Genomic DNA, 19,904 nt, shown 5'->3' on the forward strand with positions numbered 1-19,904 from the left:
CCTCCACCACTGACTCAGGCAGTGCATTCCACGCACCAACCACTCTCTGAGTAAAAAACCTTCCTCTAATATCCCCCTTGAACTTCCTCACCTTACCTTAAAGCCATGTCCTCTTGTATTGAGCAGTGGTGACCTGGGAAAGAGGCGCTGGCTATCCACTCTAACTATTCCTCTTAATATCTTGTATACCTCTATCATGTCTCTTCTCATCCTTGTTCTCTCCAAAGAGTAAAGCCCTAGCTCCCCTAATCTCTGATCATAATCCATACTCTCTAAATCAGGCAGTATCCTGGTAAATCTCCTCTGTACCCTTTCCAATGCTTTCACATTCTTCCTATAGTGAGGTGACCAGAACTGGACACAGTACTCCAAGTGTGGCCTAACCAGAGTTTTATAGAGCTGCATCATTATCATAATGAAAAAGGAGGAAGTAGATCGTTAACTACTGTTATCACGGCGGTAAATAAAATCAAGTTTCATGCTCTCAATCCTCAACTACTTCAAGAGCTTTATATTGAAAATGATCAAAATTTTGAATGCTTGCTGTTGCACACAGAAGTCAGATAGCCCTCAGAAGGAAACTGCCTGAGATGCATTTATGTGTTTTTTGAAACTGTGATATAATTCTTTATAAAGACTTGAATTCTTCATTCTGTAATCAACTCAAAAATATTAGGCATAACTGCTTATTTGACAGAATTATTTACAAAGTTTAATGAAATCAATATTCAACTGCAAGGAGATGATATGACTCTTATTAAAATCTAATCAGTCATCTCCACATTTCTCTCAAAGTTAACCCCATTTAAGTGCAATTTTAGCCATTGCCACCTTTTCCAATTTCTGAGCATCTCTGAAGAGGAAAAAAAGAATAGAAAATGAAGATCTTCAAGACTAATGTACCACCTAGCTGAGCTGAGTAAAGACATCTGAGATTTCAGGATCTTCTCTCATTTCAAATTCCAGTTTGGGTAAGAAATACATCTCTGAACACTTGTAATGACGGATTAACAGGAAGGATGGATGAAGAACTGATCTTGCTACAAAGTGATTTTGAGCTGATGCCAAGGTAAAAAAAAAAATTAAGTCAAGGATTTTGGTTGCAGAAAAATCTCTGAATGCTATCCTGCACTATGGAAGAAGGTCAAGATATTCTTTATTGTCTCTCCACACTCCCAACATTGTATTTAGTGGTTGACGGTTTCAGTGCATTTACCCAACTTCTTTCAGAGCAATTAAACAGAATGCAAATTATTGAACATGGGAATCTGAGACTGAATTACATTCAGCCTGATGCTGAGAAGCTGAATCATTACACCAAGCCCATCCATCTCATTGAAAGGTGAAAACGCAAGGTAGGGAATAGTTGGATGATGAATGTACACTCCAATCTTCAGGAACAATAACTTTTCCTTTCCCCTCCCCTCTTCTTCTATGCCCAACTCTGACACCTTCTCACCTATCCCTGCATCCTCTCCTCCTCCTCCTCTTTCTCCTATGGTCCATGCTCTTTTCCAAACAGATTCTGTCCTCTAGAGCCCTCTCCACCTGGCTTCACTTAGCACCTTCTAGCTATCCTCCTTCACCTCCCCCACCTTTTTATTCTGGCGCCTTCCCCCTTCTTTTCCAGTCCTGAAGAAAGGGTTTGGCCAGAAACATCAACAGTTTATGGATGGTGCCTGACCTGCTGAGTTCCTCCAGTATTTTGTGTGTACTGCACTTTGAGTTTCCAGCATCTGCAGTCTGCCTCATGTTTGTGTGGTAGTGAATAGTTAGACTACAAATGTACACTCTAAAATTGTTGACAAAAATTGCTTTTACTGTAATTAAATAAATTTATTTGTAGCTTTAAATAGATTTGAATATTCTTTGCAATTGTCACTGCTTTGAATTTGCACTTACTCTTCCAATTTTTTTTTTCCCTGAAGTTTTAGATTTGATCAGAAAGTCTTTCCTTTTTTTTGGATCGTATGCTCAGAATGGACTGTCCAGTCCCTTTTTTCCCCCTCTTTTTTCATATAGTGTAGTGAATTGATAAGAGGAGAATTAGCTGTCTTCTTTTTCATTATATACTACATATTAGCTTAATACTATGTATGATTTTGATCATGTCTATTTCACTTTGTATTGTTATTGATAATTGAGATATATGAGATAATATATGAGATAATTCTCCTCTTGTTTGTATATATGCTCTTTTTAAAATCAATAAAAAGATTAATAAAGAAAGAATTTGCAGTTCCTATTTTCTGGTAGCCAAAGATGTTAACCCAAGAATGTTTGAAAATCACTGATTTTGGCAATTAAGTATGGTAAATAATGTTACTTTATTTTAGTAGTAATGTCATCCACATTCAGGTCCCTTCCTCAAGATGGTGACTTTCCACAGGTGAAATAATAAACTTCAAAGTGTGACTGAGAAGGTTTAGATTCGGGCAAGAATCATGTTGTTTGCTGGGCTTCATCTGTATTGCTAAATTAAGACACTATTTTGCTTCAAAGGATTAAAAGGATCTTGGCAATTGTAGGGATGATTTACAGTGGACTGAAAAGCTTGAGCATGTAGATATTAAGGAAGAGGATGTGCTGGAGCTTTTGGAAAGCATCAAGTTGGATAAGTCACCAGGACCAGACGGGATGTACCCCAGGCTACTGTGGGAGGTGAGGGAGGAGGTTGCTGAGCCTCTGACGATGATCTTTGCATCATCAATGGGGACAGGAGAGGTTCCGGAGGATGAGGGGGTTGCAGATGTTGCTCCCTTATTCAAGAAAGGAAATAGAAATAGCCCAGGAAATTATAGACCAGTGAATCTTACTTCAGTGGTTGGTAAATTGATAGAGAAGATCCTGAGGGGCAGGATTTATGAACATTTGGAGAGGCATAATATGATTAGGAACAGTCAGCAGGGCTTTGTCAAGGGCAGGTCATGCCTTACGAGCCTGATTGAAATATTTGAGGATGTGACGGAAAACATTGATGAAGGTAGAGCAGTAGATGTAATGCATATGGATTTCAGCAAGGCATTTGATAAGGTACCCCATGCAGAGCTTATTGAGAAAGTAAGGAGGCATGGGATCCAAGGGGATATTGCTTTGTGGATCTAGAACTGGCTTGCCCACAGAAGGCAAAGAGTGGTTTTAGATGGGTCATATTCTGCATGGAGGTCGGTGACCAGTGGTGTGCCTCAGGGATCTGTTCTGGGACTCCTACTCTTCGTGATTTTTATAAATGACCTGGATGAGGAAGTGAAGGGATGAGTTAGTAAATTTGCTGATGACACAAAGGTTGGGGGTGTTGTGGATAATGTGGAGGGCTGTCAGAGGTTACAGTGGGACATTGATAGGATGGAAAACTGGGCTGAGAAGTGGCAAATGGAATTCAACCCAGCTAAGTGTGAGATGGTTCATTTTGATAGGTCAAATACGATGGCAGAATATAGTACTAATGGTAAGACTCTTGGCAGTGTGGAGGATCAGAGGAATCTTGGGGTGCGAGTCCATAGGACACTCAAAGCTGCTGCACAGGTTGACTCTGTGGTTAAGAAGGCATACGGTACATTGACCTTCATCAATCATAGGATTGAGTTTAGGAGCCGAGAGGTAATGTTGCAGCTATATAGGACCCTGGTCAGATCCCACTTGGAGTACTGTGCTCAATTCTGGTCGCCTCACTACAGGAAGGATGTGGAAACCATAGAAAGGGTGCAGAGGAGATTTACAAGGATGTTGCCTGGATTGGGGTGTATGCCTTATGAGAATAGGTGGAGTGAACTTGGCCTTTTCTCCTTGGTGCGACAGAGGATGAGAGGTGACCTGATAGAGGTGTACAAGATAATGAGAGGCACTGATCGTGTGGATAGTCAGAGGTTTTTTCCCCAGGGCTGAAATGGCTAGCAGGAGAGGGCATAGTTTTTAGGTGCTTGGAAGTAGCTGCAGAGGAGATGTCAGGGGAAGTGTGTTTGTTTGTTTTTTTTTTACACAGAGGGTGGTGAGTGCACGGAATGGGCTGCCGGCGACAGTGGTGGAAGTGGAGACAATAGGCTCTTTTAAGAGACTCCTGGATAGGTACATGGATCTTAGTAAAATAGTGGGCTATAGGTAACCCTAGGTAATTTCTAAGGTAAGGACATGTTCAGCACAGCTTTGTTGTCCAAGGGGCCTGTGTTTTGCTGTAGGTTTTCTATGTTTCTATTGCGTAATCAGAATCAGGTTTATCATCACTGATGTATATTGTGATATTTATTGCTTTGCAGCAGCAGTACAGGGCAAAGACATCTATAAATCATAACAACATGAATAGTGCAAAAAAGAAAGAATAGTAGTGTTCATCGATTATTCAGAAATCTGATGGCAGAGGGGAAGAAGCTGTTCCTAAACTTGTGGGCCTTTCGGCTCTGTTCCCTTTCCTTGATGGTAGTAATGAGAAGAGGGCATGTCCTGTATGGTTTATCAGATGTGGACAGCACCCGACCAGCACTGGAATACTAGGCCCATCAGCACCAACGATTGCTTTCATGTACGAATCTGCATTGTACAAATGGCACATTTGGCACCTGATCATCTGCGAGAGGTTGTGCCAACTGCTGCTGATGCTCCCTTTGCTACCTTTCCCAAAATGAGTTCTGGGGCACTATGTAAATTATCATAATTGACCGGGTGCATACATTTTGCATTTGAACCTATGGCTTTATGTTTGTTGCAATGATGCATCATTCAGACCCTTACTCATTTGAATGGAGCCATCGATCTCCATAAACGTATAAATGATGTTAAACAAACAGCTTCCTTTTCAACTTTAAATTAGTTTTTAATTACTTTATGTTTGATTTAATGGAATTTACTAATTAATTGTTCTATTCTATTCAAATATTTTGAAATCTCTCTGATGAAAGATATTTGAAAACAATGAAGAGTTTGTACTGCCTGAGACCGAGTTGATGCTCACTCAAATTTGCTGAACAGCTGCGGGGCCTCCAGGTCGCTGGGATAGAGCAGCTGTAAAGATTTATTACAATTGTAGGTCTTGTGCAGATTTGGAAGTCGCTGGGGTGGGAGGTGTAGCACAGATAATGCCTAATATCTACTTCTTCAGTCATCTGATGGATGTTCTCCTGCAGCAGCTGCTGTCTGCACAGGCCACCCAGCTCGAAAATGACACTCTTGGATTATTTGACTGTTCTTCAGATTAAAATCAAATATTTCTATTTGTTAGATGTAAAACAGCAGCTTCTACAGGAGCAATGTCAAATTAAGAAATTTAAAAAAGCTGTTTTTAAAAAAGGGTCTAATGTTGGTTGCATCAAATTATTAAAATAAAGTTACATGATCCACTCATTAGGAATGGTTAAAACTTGCAGTTTTTGACAATGCACTCCACTTCACCAAGGTCAATTAAAAACACGGTAATAATTTCTCAAATCAGATTTAAATTGCAGTTGCAAGAATGCTCCAATTCTTTTCACTTAATTTTCTCCAAGCTGCTGGATGACAGCCTGGCATAGACATTAAACTCAGTTACCTACTTTGTGAACACCAGCTGCTCCTTTTCTACATTTACCGAAATGGTTTTGAATGCTGAGCATTGAGAAGGCAGCCCTGAGGATTGAACTTGTGAATTTAAAGTGCCATGGCTGTGCTTTGTGTCAAGTTTGCTAGTTTTCCCAATCAACACTCAAGCATCTCCAGCAGGGGTCACTTGATAATCCTGAAGAATTGGAGTTGTGAACCAATATAGCATCTGCAGTTCCTTTGTGTCTGTGGTTGTGAGCCAAATTGCCGTTCTGCAAGGAATAAGGCAACCAAACGCAACATCTCTACCACAATCTACAACAAGCTCAGCACAGCGTAAGAAACAGGCCCAAAGCTTTCTAGTGCAGTACACCAGAAATTATTTTTGTCAGGTTGCATCACAAAAAGATACAGAATCTGCTCAGTGTTTCCAGAATTTTCTGTTTATAATAGAGGGATACAGAACTGAACTGCAGTTTCCTGAGTTGTGAATCAATACCAGATCACATGTACAAAGGAGGAGGAGAAGATGGCAGCGCGACACAGCGTGCAGTGGCCACTCCAGTGAATGATATCTGTTATCTGTCAAGTAGGGTGCCGTGCACAATCCTGATTCGATGGAGACAGACGTGAGAGCACAGAGGAACATCTGGAGAAACTTCTGAAATGCCTTCTTTGCTGCCGCTGCTACTGTGTGATCCAGAATCTCCAGAGGAGAAGGCCCCGAGTCCTCGGCTTTGCTTGTTGCTCGGTGGCCGGGACGGGGTTGAAGTGCTCGGCAGAGGATGGTGCTTGGGAGGCTGTATCGGAGGCTTGAAGTTTTCAGATGGACTCAGAGTCGGCTGTGGTCGGGTGACTCCAATTCATTGGCAGTTGTCAGCGCCTGGAGGTTTATGGCAGGGAGAGTTTCTCCCTTTTGCCGCCTACTATCGGGACTATCGGGAGTAGATCGGAAGATTTGAGCCTTTTTTTTTAAAACTATGCCCATGGTCTGCTCTTTATCAAATTATGCTATTGCTTTGCACTGCTGTAACTATATGTTATAATTATGTGGTCTTGTCAGTGTTAGTCTTTGGTTTATCCTGTTTTTTTTTGTGATATCACTCTGGAGGAACATTGTATCATTTCTTAATGCATTCATTTCTGAATGACAATAAATGAGGACTGACTGTCCTCATAATCTAATCTAATCTAATCTAATGGTAATTCGAAGATCAGACCAAGAATCATATTTTTTTTTAAAATTCCCATTCACTTAAATCTTCTCAGTTTCCATCACCTATGGTTGCATTGCATTTACCTGTGAAGTACAAGATTGCTTGGATGGGGAATAAAAAAAGAAAGCTTATTTTGTTCTTCAAACTACTTTCTCTTCTTCCATGAATCATTAACTCAATCATGAGTTTCCCAGCCATCTGAAACCTCCATATTCTCTTCTATGGTGAATCAAGAAGGTCAAATAGACCAAAGGTTATAAAGGCCTTAGATTCTTCTCAGCAGACACAATTCCTGTTCAATTTTTATCAGCGTCATATAATTAAGAACCAGGATCCTCCAAGGGATCAAAACATTGCAAATTAAATTGAATTACAGTAATAAAAATTAAAGTATAAATATAATAAAAATAACAAAATTGATCCACCTTCTCAGGAATCGTGATGAGCAATAAAGATAATGAGAGGACCAGACTCCAAGAGCAACCCTGTCCTCAAAAATGGGAGGTCCCAGCATGCAAGTGTTAAAAATAGGAATTGAAGATTTTGCAATTATGTTTAGCCATAAGTGCTGAGTTGGTAAAGCATCTTAATTTCCACCAGAGATCTTCATCAGTCACAGGCCAATTTAATTCATTGGACGTGATATCAATAAATGGTTAAGTGGACAGCAAAATCTATGGGTCCAGATAGCATCCTGATGTTACTGCTTTTTCATAAAAAAATTAGTCATTAATATTCCAACTTCAGTTTATCCACCATCACCTGATTCCAGACCTCATCATTGCCTTGGTCCAAACATGGATCAAAGAGGTAAATTCCTGAGGAGAAATAAGAGTGAGTGCCCTTAACATTAAGATAGTAGTTGACTGAGCAAGAGGATCTGGTAAACATGAAGACCATCTTGAAGAAACACTCTTATGCTTGGATCAAACCCACATGACGGAAGATAATTGTATATGCAGAAGCCAATCATTCCAGCCCTAGCCCATCACTGCAGGAGTTCCTCAGAGCAGCAGAATAGCCCCGGAAATCTTCAGCTGCTTCATTAATGTTCCTCCTTTCACCATGAAGTCCGAAATGGTTCAACGTGCTGTTGACTGCATTACAATTAATTCGATTCACCATGCTTCAAAAAAACAAGGGAAAAAAAGAAACAAAAGAAACACACAGCAATTCCCGGTATGGGTTCGTAAGCAGCAGATAATTCTTGTGCCACACAAATGCTAGGCAAGGGCCATTTCCAAGATAACAGTCCAATCATATATCCATGATATCCAATAGTATTACCATCGCTGAGCTCTCGTCAATAACCTGGGAGTTGACACTAACCTGGAACACAACTGAACTACCTATATCAATATTGTTCTCACAAGAGCAGGTCAGAGGCTGGGTAGCCTGCTACAAGTAACTTACCCACCCCGTGACACCCCAAGGCCTTTCCACTATTCGTAAGGAAATTGTTGATAATGGAGGTGTCAGGAAGGGTCTGGAGTACACTCTACTTGTCTGTGAGAGCACAGCTCCAATGGTACTCAAGTCCAACATCATCTGTGCACAGTGGCTGCAGTATCCATTACTTGCAAAGTTCCATTACGGTTAGATTTTTAGGCTAATCCATCAGCACTCTACAAAACATCATGATTTCTGTCAAGGGCTTCATGTGCACAAGTGTACTACCATACAGGTAGCTCCCTTTAAGCTGCAAATCACCCCAATTTAGATAAATGTCACTGTTCCTTCATTATTGCTTGGAAAATTCTGATCATCCATACCTGACAGCATTGTGGAAGTACATTCACCAGAAGGATTGCAGGCTCACTGCCATCTTCTCAAAGAGAACCAGGGATAGGCAAGGAAATGCGGATCTTGCCATTGATACCCAGAATCCAAAAGAAATCTACCCTCCCATTAAATAACTAAACATCCAAGAAAAAAAGAAACTAAAGTCTTATACTTGAATTATAGATCTAACACTGATTTGAGTGTGATATTCAATTGGCAATCTTTTATACTGTCAAATGTATCTTGCACTGAATTCAGGTAACAAATGAGTTGTGTAGCTTCCTGTTTTGACATGATGCTTTTTCTCTCCCCCCCCCCCCCAGCAGCTCTCAAGCTGAGAAGAGATTAGATGAAATGTCACTGAAGGATTTTAAAAAAAGTTACTAAGATTCTGCAATTCTGGCTTTACAGCTAGCAATCCTACCCTGCTTCCAGCATGAACTAATGTGAGCATTCTGACTGGAAAGGTTTCTCACTGCTCACTTTAGGAACTCGATCTCGAAACTCATTCTATGACCTTGCCACAACAAAATGATTTGCATTAAAAAGGTGATATACCTGTACTCTCAGACTTAGTCAAAAAGGACTATGAAGAAATGCACATCCAATATGTTGGTCTTCTTTAACCAGGCAGAAATTAGCAATCACATCTCTTAAGCTCCCGATCCTCAGGACAAACACACCCACCTTAGCAAGTTTCTGACTGTAACCATGTTTCTGATCTGTATGTGTCTACGACAGTGGCTCATGTCTATTTACTACACACCTTTCAAATCATATATGAGAGCTACTTAAAAGAATTGTCCTCCAGAAAATATACACAAACAATCAAAAACTTCTCGATCAAATCACTTCATGGAAGAGGCTGTCTAAGCTTTAAAAAAATGACACCTCTAGTTGGTAACAACAGGAATTCTGCAGATGCCGGAAATTCAAGCAACACACATCAAAGTTGCTGGTGAATGCAGCAGGCCAGGCAGCATCAAATTTTTTTTGTGGTTTTTGAAATGTGCAAGCTAACGGATTTTCCCTGATTAGGTTTTTTATGGCTACGTTAATTGTCTGTTAAGCCATAACAAAAATCATTCCAAGAAGATGTTTCCCTATCTTTCTACCTACTGCAGAAATGAAATGGACTCTTGCTGATCTATGATTTCTTTGAGACTGCCAGCTTCCTTCACAAATTCTGGAATCCTTAATTCGGATGAGGGGGATATCTGGTCCATTGAGTTCACTCCAGTTCATAAACAATCAACCCACTCCAATTTCCACACTCCATTTCTATTGTCCTGCAGATTATTCTCTCTGTGATGCTTTTCCAATTCATTTTTGATTCTGCTTCTATCATCCGTGTGAATTTCAGACTACTCTTCTCATTTTTAAAGCAATTTTTTCCACATCCATGTCATTTGGCCAAAACTTTAAACCTGTGCCCTCCGGTCTTTGAACAACCTGAAAATGGCAAGAGTTACAATTATTTTTATATTCTATTCAAACTAGGTGTGACCTTGCATGTATCAAATCTCTGCTCGTCCTCCTTTGCTCCCAGGAGCAGAGCTGCAGTTTTTTTATACAACTATGTCACTAAAATTAATCATCACTGGAACCGTTCTAGTAAATCACATCCACAAATTCTTCAGGACCTTCAAATTCTTCTTAATGTTAGATGTCCATTCATGGTCTAACCACTTCAGTACTAGCTCTACATAACATCTTGGTTTTCTACTGTGCTCTAATGATCCACTAACTGCTCTCACAATATAAAGGTTGGGTATTTGGCACATCTTTTAGAATCATGCTATCAAATTTATCCTGTCCCTACATATTTTATTGCCAAAATGCATCACTTTACACATCTGTGCTAAATTTCATCTGTCACTTGCCTGCCCATTCATCCAGCCTATACACATCTTCTTGCAGCTCATTTCCATTCTGTTCACTGTTCAAACAAGCTTCATGCCATCTATAAATTGGGAAAATGTACCCTGCATCATAGTAGTAGCATCAGCAACATTCTGACCAGAAGGTATCACAACCAAGCAATAACCATTTTTTTTTATATCTTTGTTTACTCCTTACTTTTTCTACCTATCACCCCCTAACTTCTCACTTCCTTTCTCCACTCGCCCACATATGTTCCCCCTCATCTGGCTTCACTTATCACTGGCCAGATTACATTCTTTCCTTTCAGCCCACTTTGTTATCCTAGGTTCTTCCCCCCCTTCTTTTCCAGTCCTGATAAAGTGTCTCAGACCAAAACGTCGACTGCTATGTTCTCTCAATAGATCAGGGGTTCCCAATCTTTTCTATGCCATGGAAACCTACCATTAACCAAGGGGTCCGTAGACCCCAGTTTGAGAAGCCCTGCCACAGATGCTGCCTGACCTACTGAAACCCTCCAGCATTTAGTGTGCGTTGCTCTGGATTTCCAGCATCTGCAAAATCTCCACAAATTTAATTTCCACTAGGAAATCGATCAAAACCCAATCAGGCTGCTAGGGCTCGGGTGAGCGCTTGTCTCCAACTCAGAGATACTCACTCTAACTTCACATTTACCCTGGCTTATAATTAAACACACATTACAAACTGATTGAGGTGCACTTTGTTCTGAAGAACTTCATGGCGTAATAAGCCATGTCTTCAGTGGGAAACTGAACTTGGTAAAGATGCCAAGAGTTTGTAAGAGGTTATAAACAGATTCAATGAGTGGTTGAAGAAATTGATGAGAAATCAGTAGATGTTAGTGGATGGAATGATCATGATACGCAAGTTCACTAAATACACAAAATTAACAAATGGGTACAAAAATCAGTTAGGAAGGCAAATGTTATTTACTCCAAGACCATTGGAATTTAGGAGGGACGAAGACTGCTGTAGTTGTGTGGAATCTTTGCTGACTATACACCTGGAGTACTGTTTGCAACCTTGGACTTTGCCCTGTATGGTATTCTTGTCTTGGTGGTAATTAACTACATTTAGGATACTTTATCTGAAATATGGAGAAATTTCTTTACTTAGGGTGTAAATCTTTCAAATTTTCTGCCACTGAATATTTGCAAGAATAACATTGATACACTCTTGCTCTCCTGAGGAGTGAAGAGAAATAGGAACTGGAAAGGACAGTGGATTAACTGGTGTTTATAATAGAAAAAAAAAGCAGGCTCAAGAGGTTTTATAGCATATTTTGCTTTTATTATCGTCAGATGTTCTTATCCACAAACTCTCAAGAGAGTAATGAGAAAAGTACATAAATGGCTATTTGGATGGATTCATTAATATCAGAAAAGTATTGAGTTGTCTTGGGCACTTATTCCCAGAACAGAAATGACTGAGAGAAGAAAGAAAGGTTTTTTAATGATAAGACAGGCCTTGGAAGGTGAAATACAATCAGCACTTCATAAGGGTGGATGTGCAGGTAGGGGAAATGAAACAGGGCAGAATCCTCATGTCAGGAAGTGGCCTGATATGCCTACTGGCCATTGCTGTGAGCAAAATCCCATGCAGCTCTAGGCAAGCTTTAGATTATTATCTTCAAAGACAAAGGATACAAAAAATGGAAAAAAATGTGCATATTTTAATTCCTCAATGAAATGACTGTCCTTGGTAATCTTCTGTCAGCAAAATATTGATTTTTCAAAATTATTCAATGGCTTCCAACAAATTTTGAAACTAAAAGGGTACAACAACATTTATCTGATGAATCTGATACTTTAATATTGACAATTTTATTTGCAGCGAAACGCATCAGTATGACCAATCGCATGACTGCAGCTTTAGAGTAGACATCATGGCACATTAAGATTAACATAACAGTCCACTAATGTAGTTACAAATGTAAAATGTGTCTTCAAAAACTGAATGAACAAGATGGTATGGCCTTAACATGATGTTCGATTGTAGAATGGCTCCACTCAATAAAGATAGCTCTTCTCATGGTTCTCCAGGTACAACAACAATAAAGTAACCCATGCTCTCTAACTAGGCCACTTAAATTAAATGCTGCTAATTAACTTCTTTCATGAAGAAAATAATTGCTCAGGCCAAGTAGTAATGCCCAGAAACAACTTCAGCTCCAATTGTTTTATCACTGAGAAGTGTAGTTAAAAATTTGGTCGAAAAACAAACTAGTGAGTCAAAGACTTCTAACTGCAGAGTGTAAAAAGTTGATCTCATATTAGACACATTTCACCTCTAATCTGTATCAAAACCTTTTGGGTAGCTGCAAAGATTTAGATGTCGCGCAAAAGTCAGACTTTTCCTTTCAGCAAAGGAGAAAATACATTAAAGAGCAAATTAAAACAGCCTATTTAGTAGCTGGTTGTAGGATGGAATGTGACATTGACTAGTTAACTCTTTTGCTTATTTGCTGATGAAAGGACATCAATGGCAACAATAAAATTACATCGGAGCTTTCCAAATTAGTAAAATATCTTACCTAAATCTTTTACTACTATCAGCAAGTAGGTTTAGGATCATTGACCTGACATGGCACTTCAGTCTTGCACATTGCCCTGATCTAATGGTTCTGCATTTACTTCCCTTTAACTACTTACCTGAGCTGATTTATAATCGAATGAAACTTCTGGCTTTGGTTTTGCATTATTCCTGCAAACAAAATCAAAAACAAGGACATGACGTTTTATTCTCATTTTAATTACATAGGAGTTCCCCAATTCTATGACTGAAATCAAACGATGAACTATAACTACAAAATAAAGAAAAATCAATTACTTCTGTGCGAATTTATTGCAATTTTTTCCCATTTTATCCTTTTTAAATTTGTCTCCACCTTTTACTGAACATATTGAGTGATGCTATGGCTTAGACCTCCAATCATTGCTGACCCTCTGGGAGCACATGTAATTACCCATCTCCTGCGAGCAAGCCTGCACATTGGTCATCTGCCAACAAATCTGCCTCCAGCTTGAGAACAAACATTTTTCCAGCTTTCTCAAATCATTCAGCTTCACATTTTATAATCACCATAACATTTATGAACAGTACATTTAGCAGCACAAGAAAGTATAAACTTTATGTCTGCACATAAACACAGATCAGGGAATGACAATCTGGGCGCGGGTTTGGCTTGATTATGCTCGTCCTCACTCAGCAACTAACAGAGTGTATCCAAACAGTCAAGATGATAAAAGCAGAGCAAAACCATTGTTTAATTCCCATCACAAACATTTCAATCTCACTCCAAACCCTTTATAAGTATTGATCTGAAAATGAAAGAGTGAGTTTGCAATCCCAATGGCAGTTTTGACCCAGAGTTTAAATTTGAGCCCTGTTATTACTGAGGCCACCTATTTCTATCTGCACAATATCAACGAGGCTCTGTTTAAGCTTTCAGTCATCAGTTCTATATAGTTTATCCTTATGCAACCCATAGTCAAAGATTTGCTTGATCACAATTTTCCAGGGGAATGTTTTACTAAGTTAGAAGAGGTTTAGAAATCTAACTGCCAATGTTGTCTGTAAGGCAGCTTCTTACCGTCCTTCCTGTGGTGTCTGCTGAGGCGTGTGAGTGGTTGTGATTGTTGCAATCTTTTCAGCATTTGTTAGCAAAGATGGATTGGTGGATTCTAGTAGAAAAGAAAAATGAAACTTAAACATCCTCAGGTGTAGGCTATTATTTCAACAGAACAGATAAATTGTAAGTGAAAATTTTACAGAAAAGATCACTAAAAAAATTCAAGGAGATATATTTGAATATTACCACAACTTCTCTAACATTGAATTTCTATTTTTTTTAAACTAAAATACTTAATGCACTTGAAACATTTATGTAAAAGCTTTATACTTTATTCTTGAACAAACGGATTATTGTAAATTCAGAGCAATTCACCTCAACTATATGCATTTTAACTTAACCAGGAATGAAATGTGTTTTATTGTGTTTGATGTTTCTATCACACATTCCTGTTTATCTTACACTGCTATAGAGATGGTAATTGATTTTGCAGTTTTAATAAAAAAGGAATGTGGACTACAAAGAATGAAACTTCAGTGTCACACCGCAGGGCCAATATTTAACTTGTTCAGTCACTATAAGCTATTGATCTGAACTATAAATGCACTGAATCAGAAAATGCAAGCCTCACCCCTTGAAAACATCAGTGAAGATGCTGGACTCCTATGGTAATAAAAATTAAATTGACTGAAAAGCAGTGCCCTTGGGCATCCTATAAATTTTACAAGATGTGACAACAGAAGGTCACATAGGAAAATGTGGACTGAAAATCGCAGGAGTTGTAAATCAGGTGCATGGATCCTCAGGTCCAAATCCACAGTCACACAAAACTCGGTGCTTACACTGAGAAAGCCAAACCATAAAAAGTTATGATTCCTTGGTATTGTAGGAATTTCTCACCTACATTTGCAAAAAAACCAACAGCTTAAACACACGAAGTAGTAAAAATAATGCTATATTGTAACACAGGAAATATTTAAGTGAAAATAGCATAGCCAGTTTGGTGGCTTTAGGCTCAGGTGTTGATACTGGCCATTTATGGCTGAGTGGCCGCCATAGTGTGGTGCCAAAGCTCAGGGCATTCCAGAGCTCCGAGATCAATTCCGGCACCGTTCAGTGAGGAGCCTCTGTACCTCCTCCCTACGCAATCTGTGGGTTTTCCCCAGGTGCTTCAGCTTCCCCCCACAGTCCAAAGACGTAGCAGGCAGGTTAACTAGTGATCGTAAATCGCCCCTTTATGAGGTTAGGGTTAATCGAGGTTGTGGGATTGCTGAGGCAGCACAGCTCGAACGGGCCTACTCTGCATTCTATCACCAAATAGATAAGTAAAAGCAGTAATATTTAACCCTGGGACCGCAAAGTCTCCTCAGATGCCTGTGGACTTTTAGCTGCCAAGTATATGAAAGGCTGAGATCAACAGATTTTTGGACATTTAAAGAATCAAGAATTCTGAACCAGAGGGGATAACTTCACTGAATTTCACACACCACATCGCTGAACTGTTCCCACAACCCACGGACTCACTTTCAAGGACTCTTCATCTCATATTTTCAATATTTATTGCTTATTTATTATTATTATTTTCTTTTTTTTTTGTATTTGCAGAGATTGTTGTTTTTTGCAAACTGGTAACCTGCCTTGTTGGTGCAGCCTTTTATTGATTCTAGTATGCTTATTGTATTTATTAAACACGCCTGCGAGAAATCTGAGGGTTGTACATGATGACAGATATGTACTTTATTAAGAAGTTTACTTTGAACCTTGAACTGTGGAGATGTGGATGGGGAGAAAGGATACAAAGAATTAGCATGCATATTTTTGAATGGATACACATTACTACTTTATATTCTTAACCAATGCTTATATTAATTTGCTTCAAATCAGTAAAAATGTAAATGCTTTCAACTCACCATCTCCAGGAATGATGCGCAAGGTAACAGTGTTTCCAGCCTCCTTGATCAAATTGACAATATCCGAGTGGGACTTGTTGGTAATCGAACATCCGTTAACAGCTAAAATACGGTCTCCAACTTTAAGTTGGCCACAACGATCTGCAGGGCTTCCTTCGATTATCCGACCTATTTTGTGAGGCATGGCTACACATGCATTGCCTGGTTTTGTACAAGTTTTAATTGGGAAGATGGTAAAGATGAACCATTTGAAGAGGAGGATAGGGAGACAGAAGGTCAGGGGTTAATTCACTGTGCCACAAAGCAAAATTAATGATGGAATGTATTACATCCCATGGTTGGTGATCAAAACATTGGCAATCACTTCTATGCAACGTAGCTGTAAATGGGCAATGTGCAACATAGATGTAAATGGGTAATGAGCAGCTCCCTCTAAAAATTTAAAATTATTAGTTGCCAATAGTCAAAAACAAGTTTTAGCAGTATTAAAATGTTTGCAGAGGGAATTTACAAGTCATTTTAAGGACATAGCCTGTTATCTTCACTAATAATATAACTCAGTTGAATTTACATCAATGAACACATGGGGAAGGAGTCTATCAAGCAAATTCCGACAAAAAGTGGCAGAACTGACTGCAAAGGACAATTACTCTACAAACATCTACTACCTAGAAAAATTATTGTTCCAAGTTCAAAATTCAAGAAAATGTAAAATGTATGCAAGGGAATACGGAGCACTTTAAACTTTTGAGTAACATGGGGAGTAAAATTGGAAGAAGATATTGTACATCCTAGGATCGGCAATTTAGTTAAATAATTATCAAACTAATGTATGTGTTTAACAAAGCACAATGGCTTTGAATCTTGGAAAGTGTTTGGCTTCCAGTGAATGATGGAAGATGGATGTAACATTGTATATTGAAACACCTGTGCATTTATTCAAATTAATTAACACAAGGGAAAACTATGCAACAGCTTGCACTACGCATTAAAACACAGGCAACTTGGGGATAAGATTATCTGAAATCTCAGATGGTGAAAGGTTGAAAACTTCGGTAATTCTCTTCAGGTATTTACGGCAAACACCTGAATGTGAATTGACACTTAGAACATGGTCAGCTAACACTGATTCAGGGGATTAACTCCTGTACCAATCATGTTAACACTATACCTTTAGAGTTGTATTATGTGCCACTGTGATTAAATTTAGTACTTTGCCAATGTTCTGTTCTTTCTCATTGTAGAAAGGCAAGCAGATCTCAAACCCAGCAAAACCCTTTGTGAACCAAGGAGTTAGTTTCTACACTACAGTTTTGATTTTCAGGAGGAACTGTGGCCGATTAAAAACTGAGCTGCAGAATGTGATGGCAAGAAAATTGTGTGATTGGAGACATAAACTTGAACTTAAAATGAAATAAAAAGCCAGGTTTGAATCAGCTCCACTTAATCACCAGCAAAGAAAGCACACTCACTATAACCCAAAGATTTGTCCAGATGAACGACACAAGGAGCGAGGCAAAGCAGAAAGCAGACATTTCATGCAGGGATTTAGGAACATCCAATGATCATAATAAATCCACAATGAATTAAGTTACCCTGAATTACTCTTGAAATACAATTAAGCTTATTTCTCAGAGAAGTTAAAATAAGATTTAATATTTTGATTCATTTTGTAATTATAATACAGAATATTAACTATTAAAGTACTAAATGAATTCTCTGCTGTGCAACACATTAATAACTGTTCTGAATGAATACATAACTGATCGCACAGGATAGGCGATCACTCTGCTTTTTGGAAAATCTGCTTATTGTATTAATGTTTACATCTATTGGAAAATATAATTTTGGTGTTGTATTTTATCTGGGAGTGCAGCTTCGGAACGCACTTACCAAAAGAAGTGCCTGTCTCTGGCCTGCTGACGGAGGAGACAATCACGAAGCCGAACCCTTCACTTTCTCCACGCCGTATCTCCACGTCGTACGGCTGCACAACTGGTCCACCACCAGCCCCCCCGCCGCTGGCACTGCCGCTCCCTGAGCTCACCGTGTTCAGAGAGTTCTGACTGCCCTGTGGGGTGCGCTTCTCTTCGGCCAAGGACACCGCCTGATTGCTGCTGTGATGTGATGAGACCGGCGAGGCATTCACTTCTGTCTCGGGCTTCGGAGCAGCTGCTGGGTTAATCAGAATCAGAACCAGGTTTCATACCACAGGCAGATGTCGTGAAATTTGTTGACTTTGCAGCAGCAGTACAGTGCATAAATGGTTAAATTAAATAAATAGCGCAAAAATAGAAATAATAAAGTATTGGGGTAGTGCTCATGGGTTCAATGTCCGTTCAGAAATCGGATGGCAGAAGGAAAGAAGCCGTTTCGGAATCCTGCATCTTCAGGCGTGACCTGGGTAATGGGGCCCATAATGATGCATGCCATCTTTTAGAGGCATTGCTTCATGAAGGTGTCCGGGATGCTATGGAGGCAATTGCCATGATGGAGCTGACTACGTTTACAACCCCGTGCAGTAGCCCCCCCACCCCACCCTCACCCCATACCAGACGGTGACATAGCCAGCTAGAATGCTCTCCATGGTACATCTGTAGAAATGCTAAGTGAAACAACTGAGTTTTTAAAACTGGAAATCGTGCCTTGGATGCAGTTTTAGATCAGCAAAGCAGAAAGACTTAGATAAATTAAAACATAGTTGACTCATTCATTTTTAGTTGGCAACAGCGAAGGGAATTCAGAGGATTGGCACAGGAACATGTGCCAGGGAGGCGAGGTGAAAAACAACCTGCACTGCCATATGGAAAAGCTTAACTGTGAAAGTTCGGTGAGAACTTAAGCAGTTCATGCATGTGAAACTTCAATCATCCATCAATTAGCTGCAGTTCATGATCAAGTGAATTATGGTAACTTGTGCTAACTGTGAGACCAGAATTTGTTTAAGAACACAGTTTCTAAGTTTGTCGAAGAACAGCATCATTTCATAAGGAGTGGGACTTGAGAGTGGGGCTTTGGTAGGAGGTAGAGGCTAATTTAATTCTTGTGCACAGTCACATAAGCACAATGTGTAGAACAAGCCTGCCCTAGTCATGGAGCTAAAGGGATCAATACAATTGCCTTCAAAGCTTTGGATTAGCAGGATCCAATTCCCACTCTTCAGTGCAATCAAGAAAATATTCTATTTGTATAACCTCTTTAATTACGTGTAGTTTTCAAAAGAATACTGAAAAACTGCCATTAATTCAAAAAATAAGTGATAACGGGCAAAGAAACTGTCCTAAGTGGAGGTTCACTTTTCCTGACTTTTGTGTAAGGTCATACTTATCATTTAAAGATCTACTGGTATCATCTTGCTGGCTGAGGAATTGGTGAGAAATACCAGGACAGCTGACTAAGCCATTTCAACAGGCTTAGTTCACTGTCAAACCTATCGAAGACTTGGAATACAAGAAATACTCCACAAGTATTATAATCATTAAATAGCTGAAAATCAAAATTCAAAAATTAAAACAAAATTACACATACACATTTAAAAACAATCATTAAATCAAGGAAATTACCTAATAGTTGGTCTTGTTCCTCTCCGCAACACAAGGTTAAACTGGTGGATAATCTCTATGCAAGTACAGGGGGATTGCAACCTCAAAGCTCTGCTGTTGCATCCCATGAGGACACCAAATTCAGTGCAGGCCAAGGGGCAGTCAGGATCTTCAGGATTTCCATGTTTGGGGAAGAATTCCAGACTCAGAGACACATTGAAAACTACTTACTTTATTGTAGAACTGTTTGCACTTACCAGCACTTTATGGTACACTAAGGAAGTGAATCCACAGCTAAGATTCGCAACAGTGAACCATACAGCTGAAGAAAATGGAGCAGGGACCATTAACATTGGGATGGGAGAAGAAAGGGTTTCAGAATCAGGTTTAACACCACTACTATATGTTGTTTTGCGACAGTAGTACATTGTAATAGACAATAAAAACTATAAAATACTATCATCATTATGAC

General features: G+C 39.4%; 1 protein-coding gene across 6 annotated transcripts in view; it reads right to left on the reverse strand.

The window, feature by feature from the left end:
- Window positions 1-19,904, reverse strand: part of magi1b (membrane associated guanylate kinase, WW and PDZ domain containing 1b) — a 437,777-nt gene that overhangs the window by 32,255 nt on the left and 385,618 nt on the right. For 2 of the 6 annotated variants that reach the window (XM_072280525.1, XM_072280521.1), the window contains 4 exons: window positions 17,784-18,062; window positions 15,891-16,091; window positions 14,002-14,092; window positions 13,061-13,112 (listed from right to left, as the gene is read on the reverse strand). In XM_072280525.1, the coding sequence (XP_072136626.1) occupies window positions 13,061-13,112; window positions 14,002-14,092; window positions 15,891-16,091; window positions 17,784-18,062 (623 nt within the window). Of the gene's footprint in view, window positions 1-13,060; window positions 13,113-14,001; window positions 14,093-15,890; window positions 16,092-17,783; window positions 18,066-19,904 lie in introns of all 6 variants that reach the window. The other 4 variants (XM_072280520.1, XM_072280523.1, XM_072280524.1 and 1 more) reach the window with 3 other exon arrangements.

Source organism: Mobula birostris, chromosome 16 (assembly GCF_030028105.1).
Source record: "Mobula birostris isolate sMobBir1 chromosome 16, sMobBir1.hap1, whole genome shotgun sequence".
NCBI lineage: Eukaryota > Metazoa > Chordata > Chondrichthyes > Myliobatiformes > Myliobatidae > Mobula > Mobula birostris.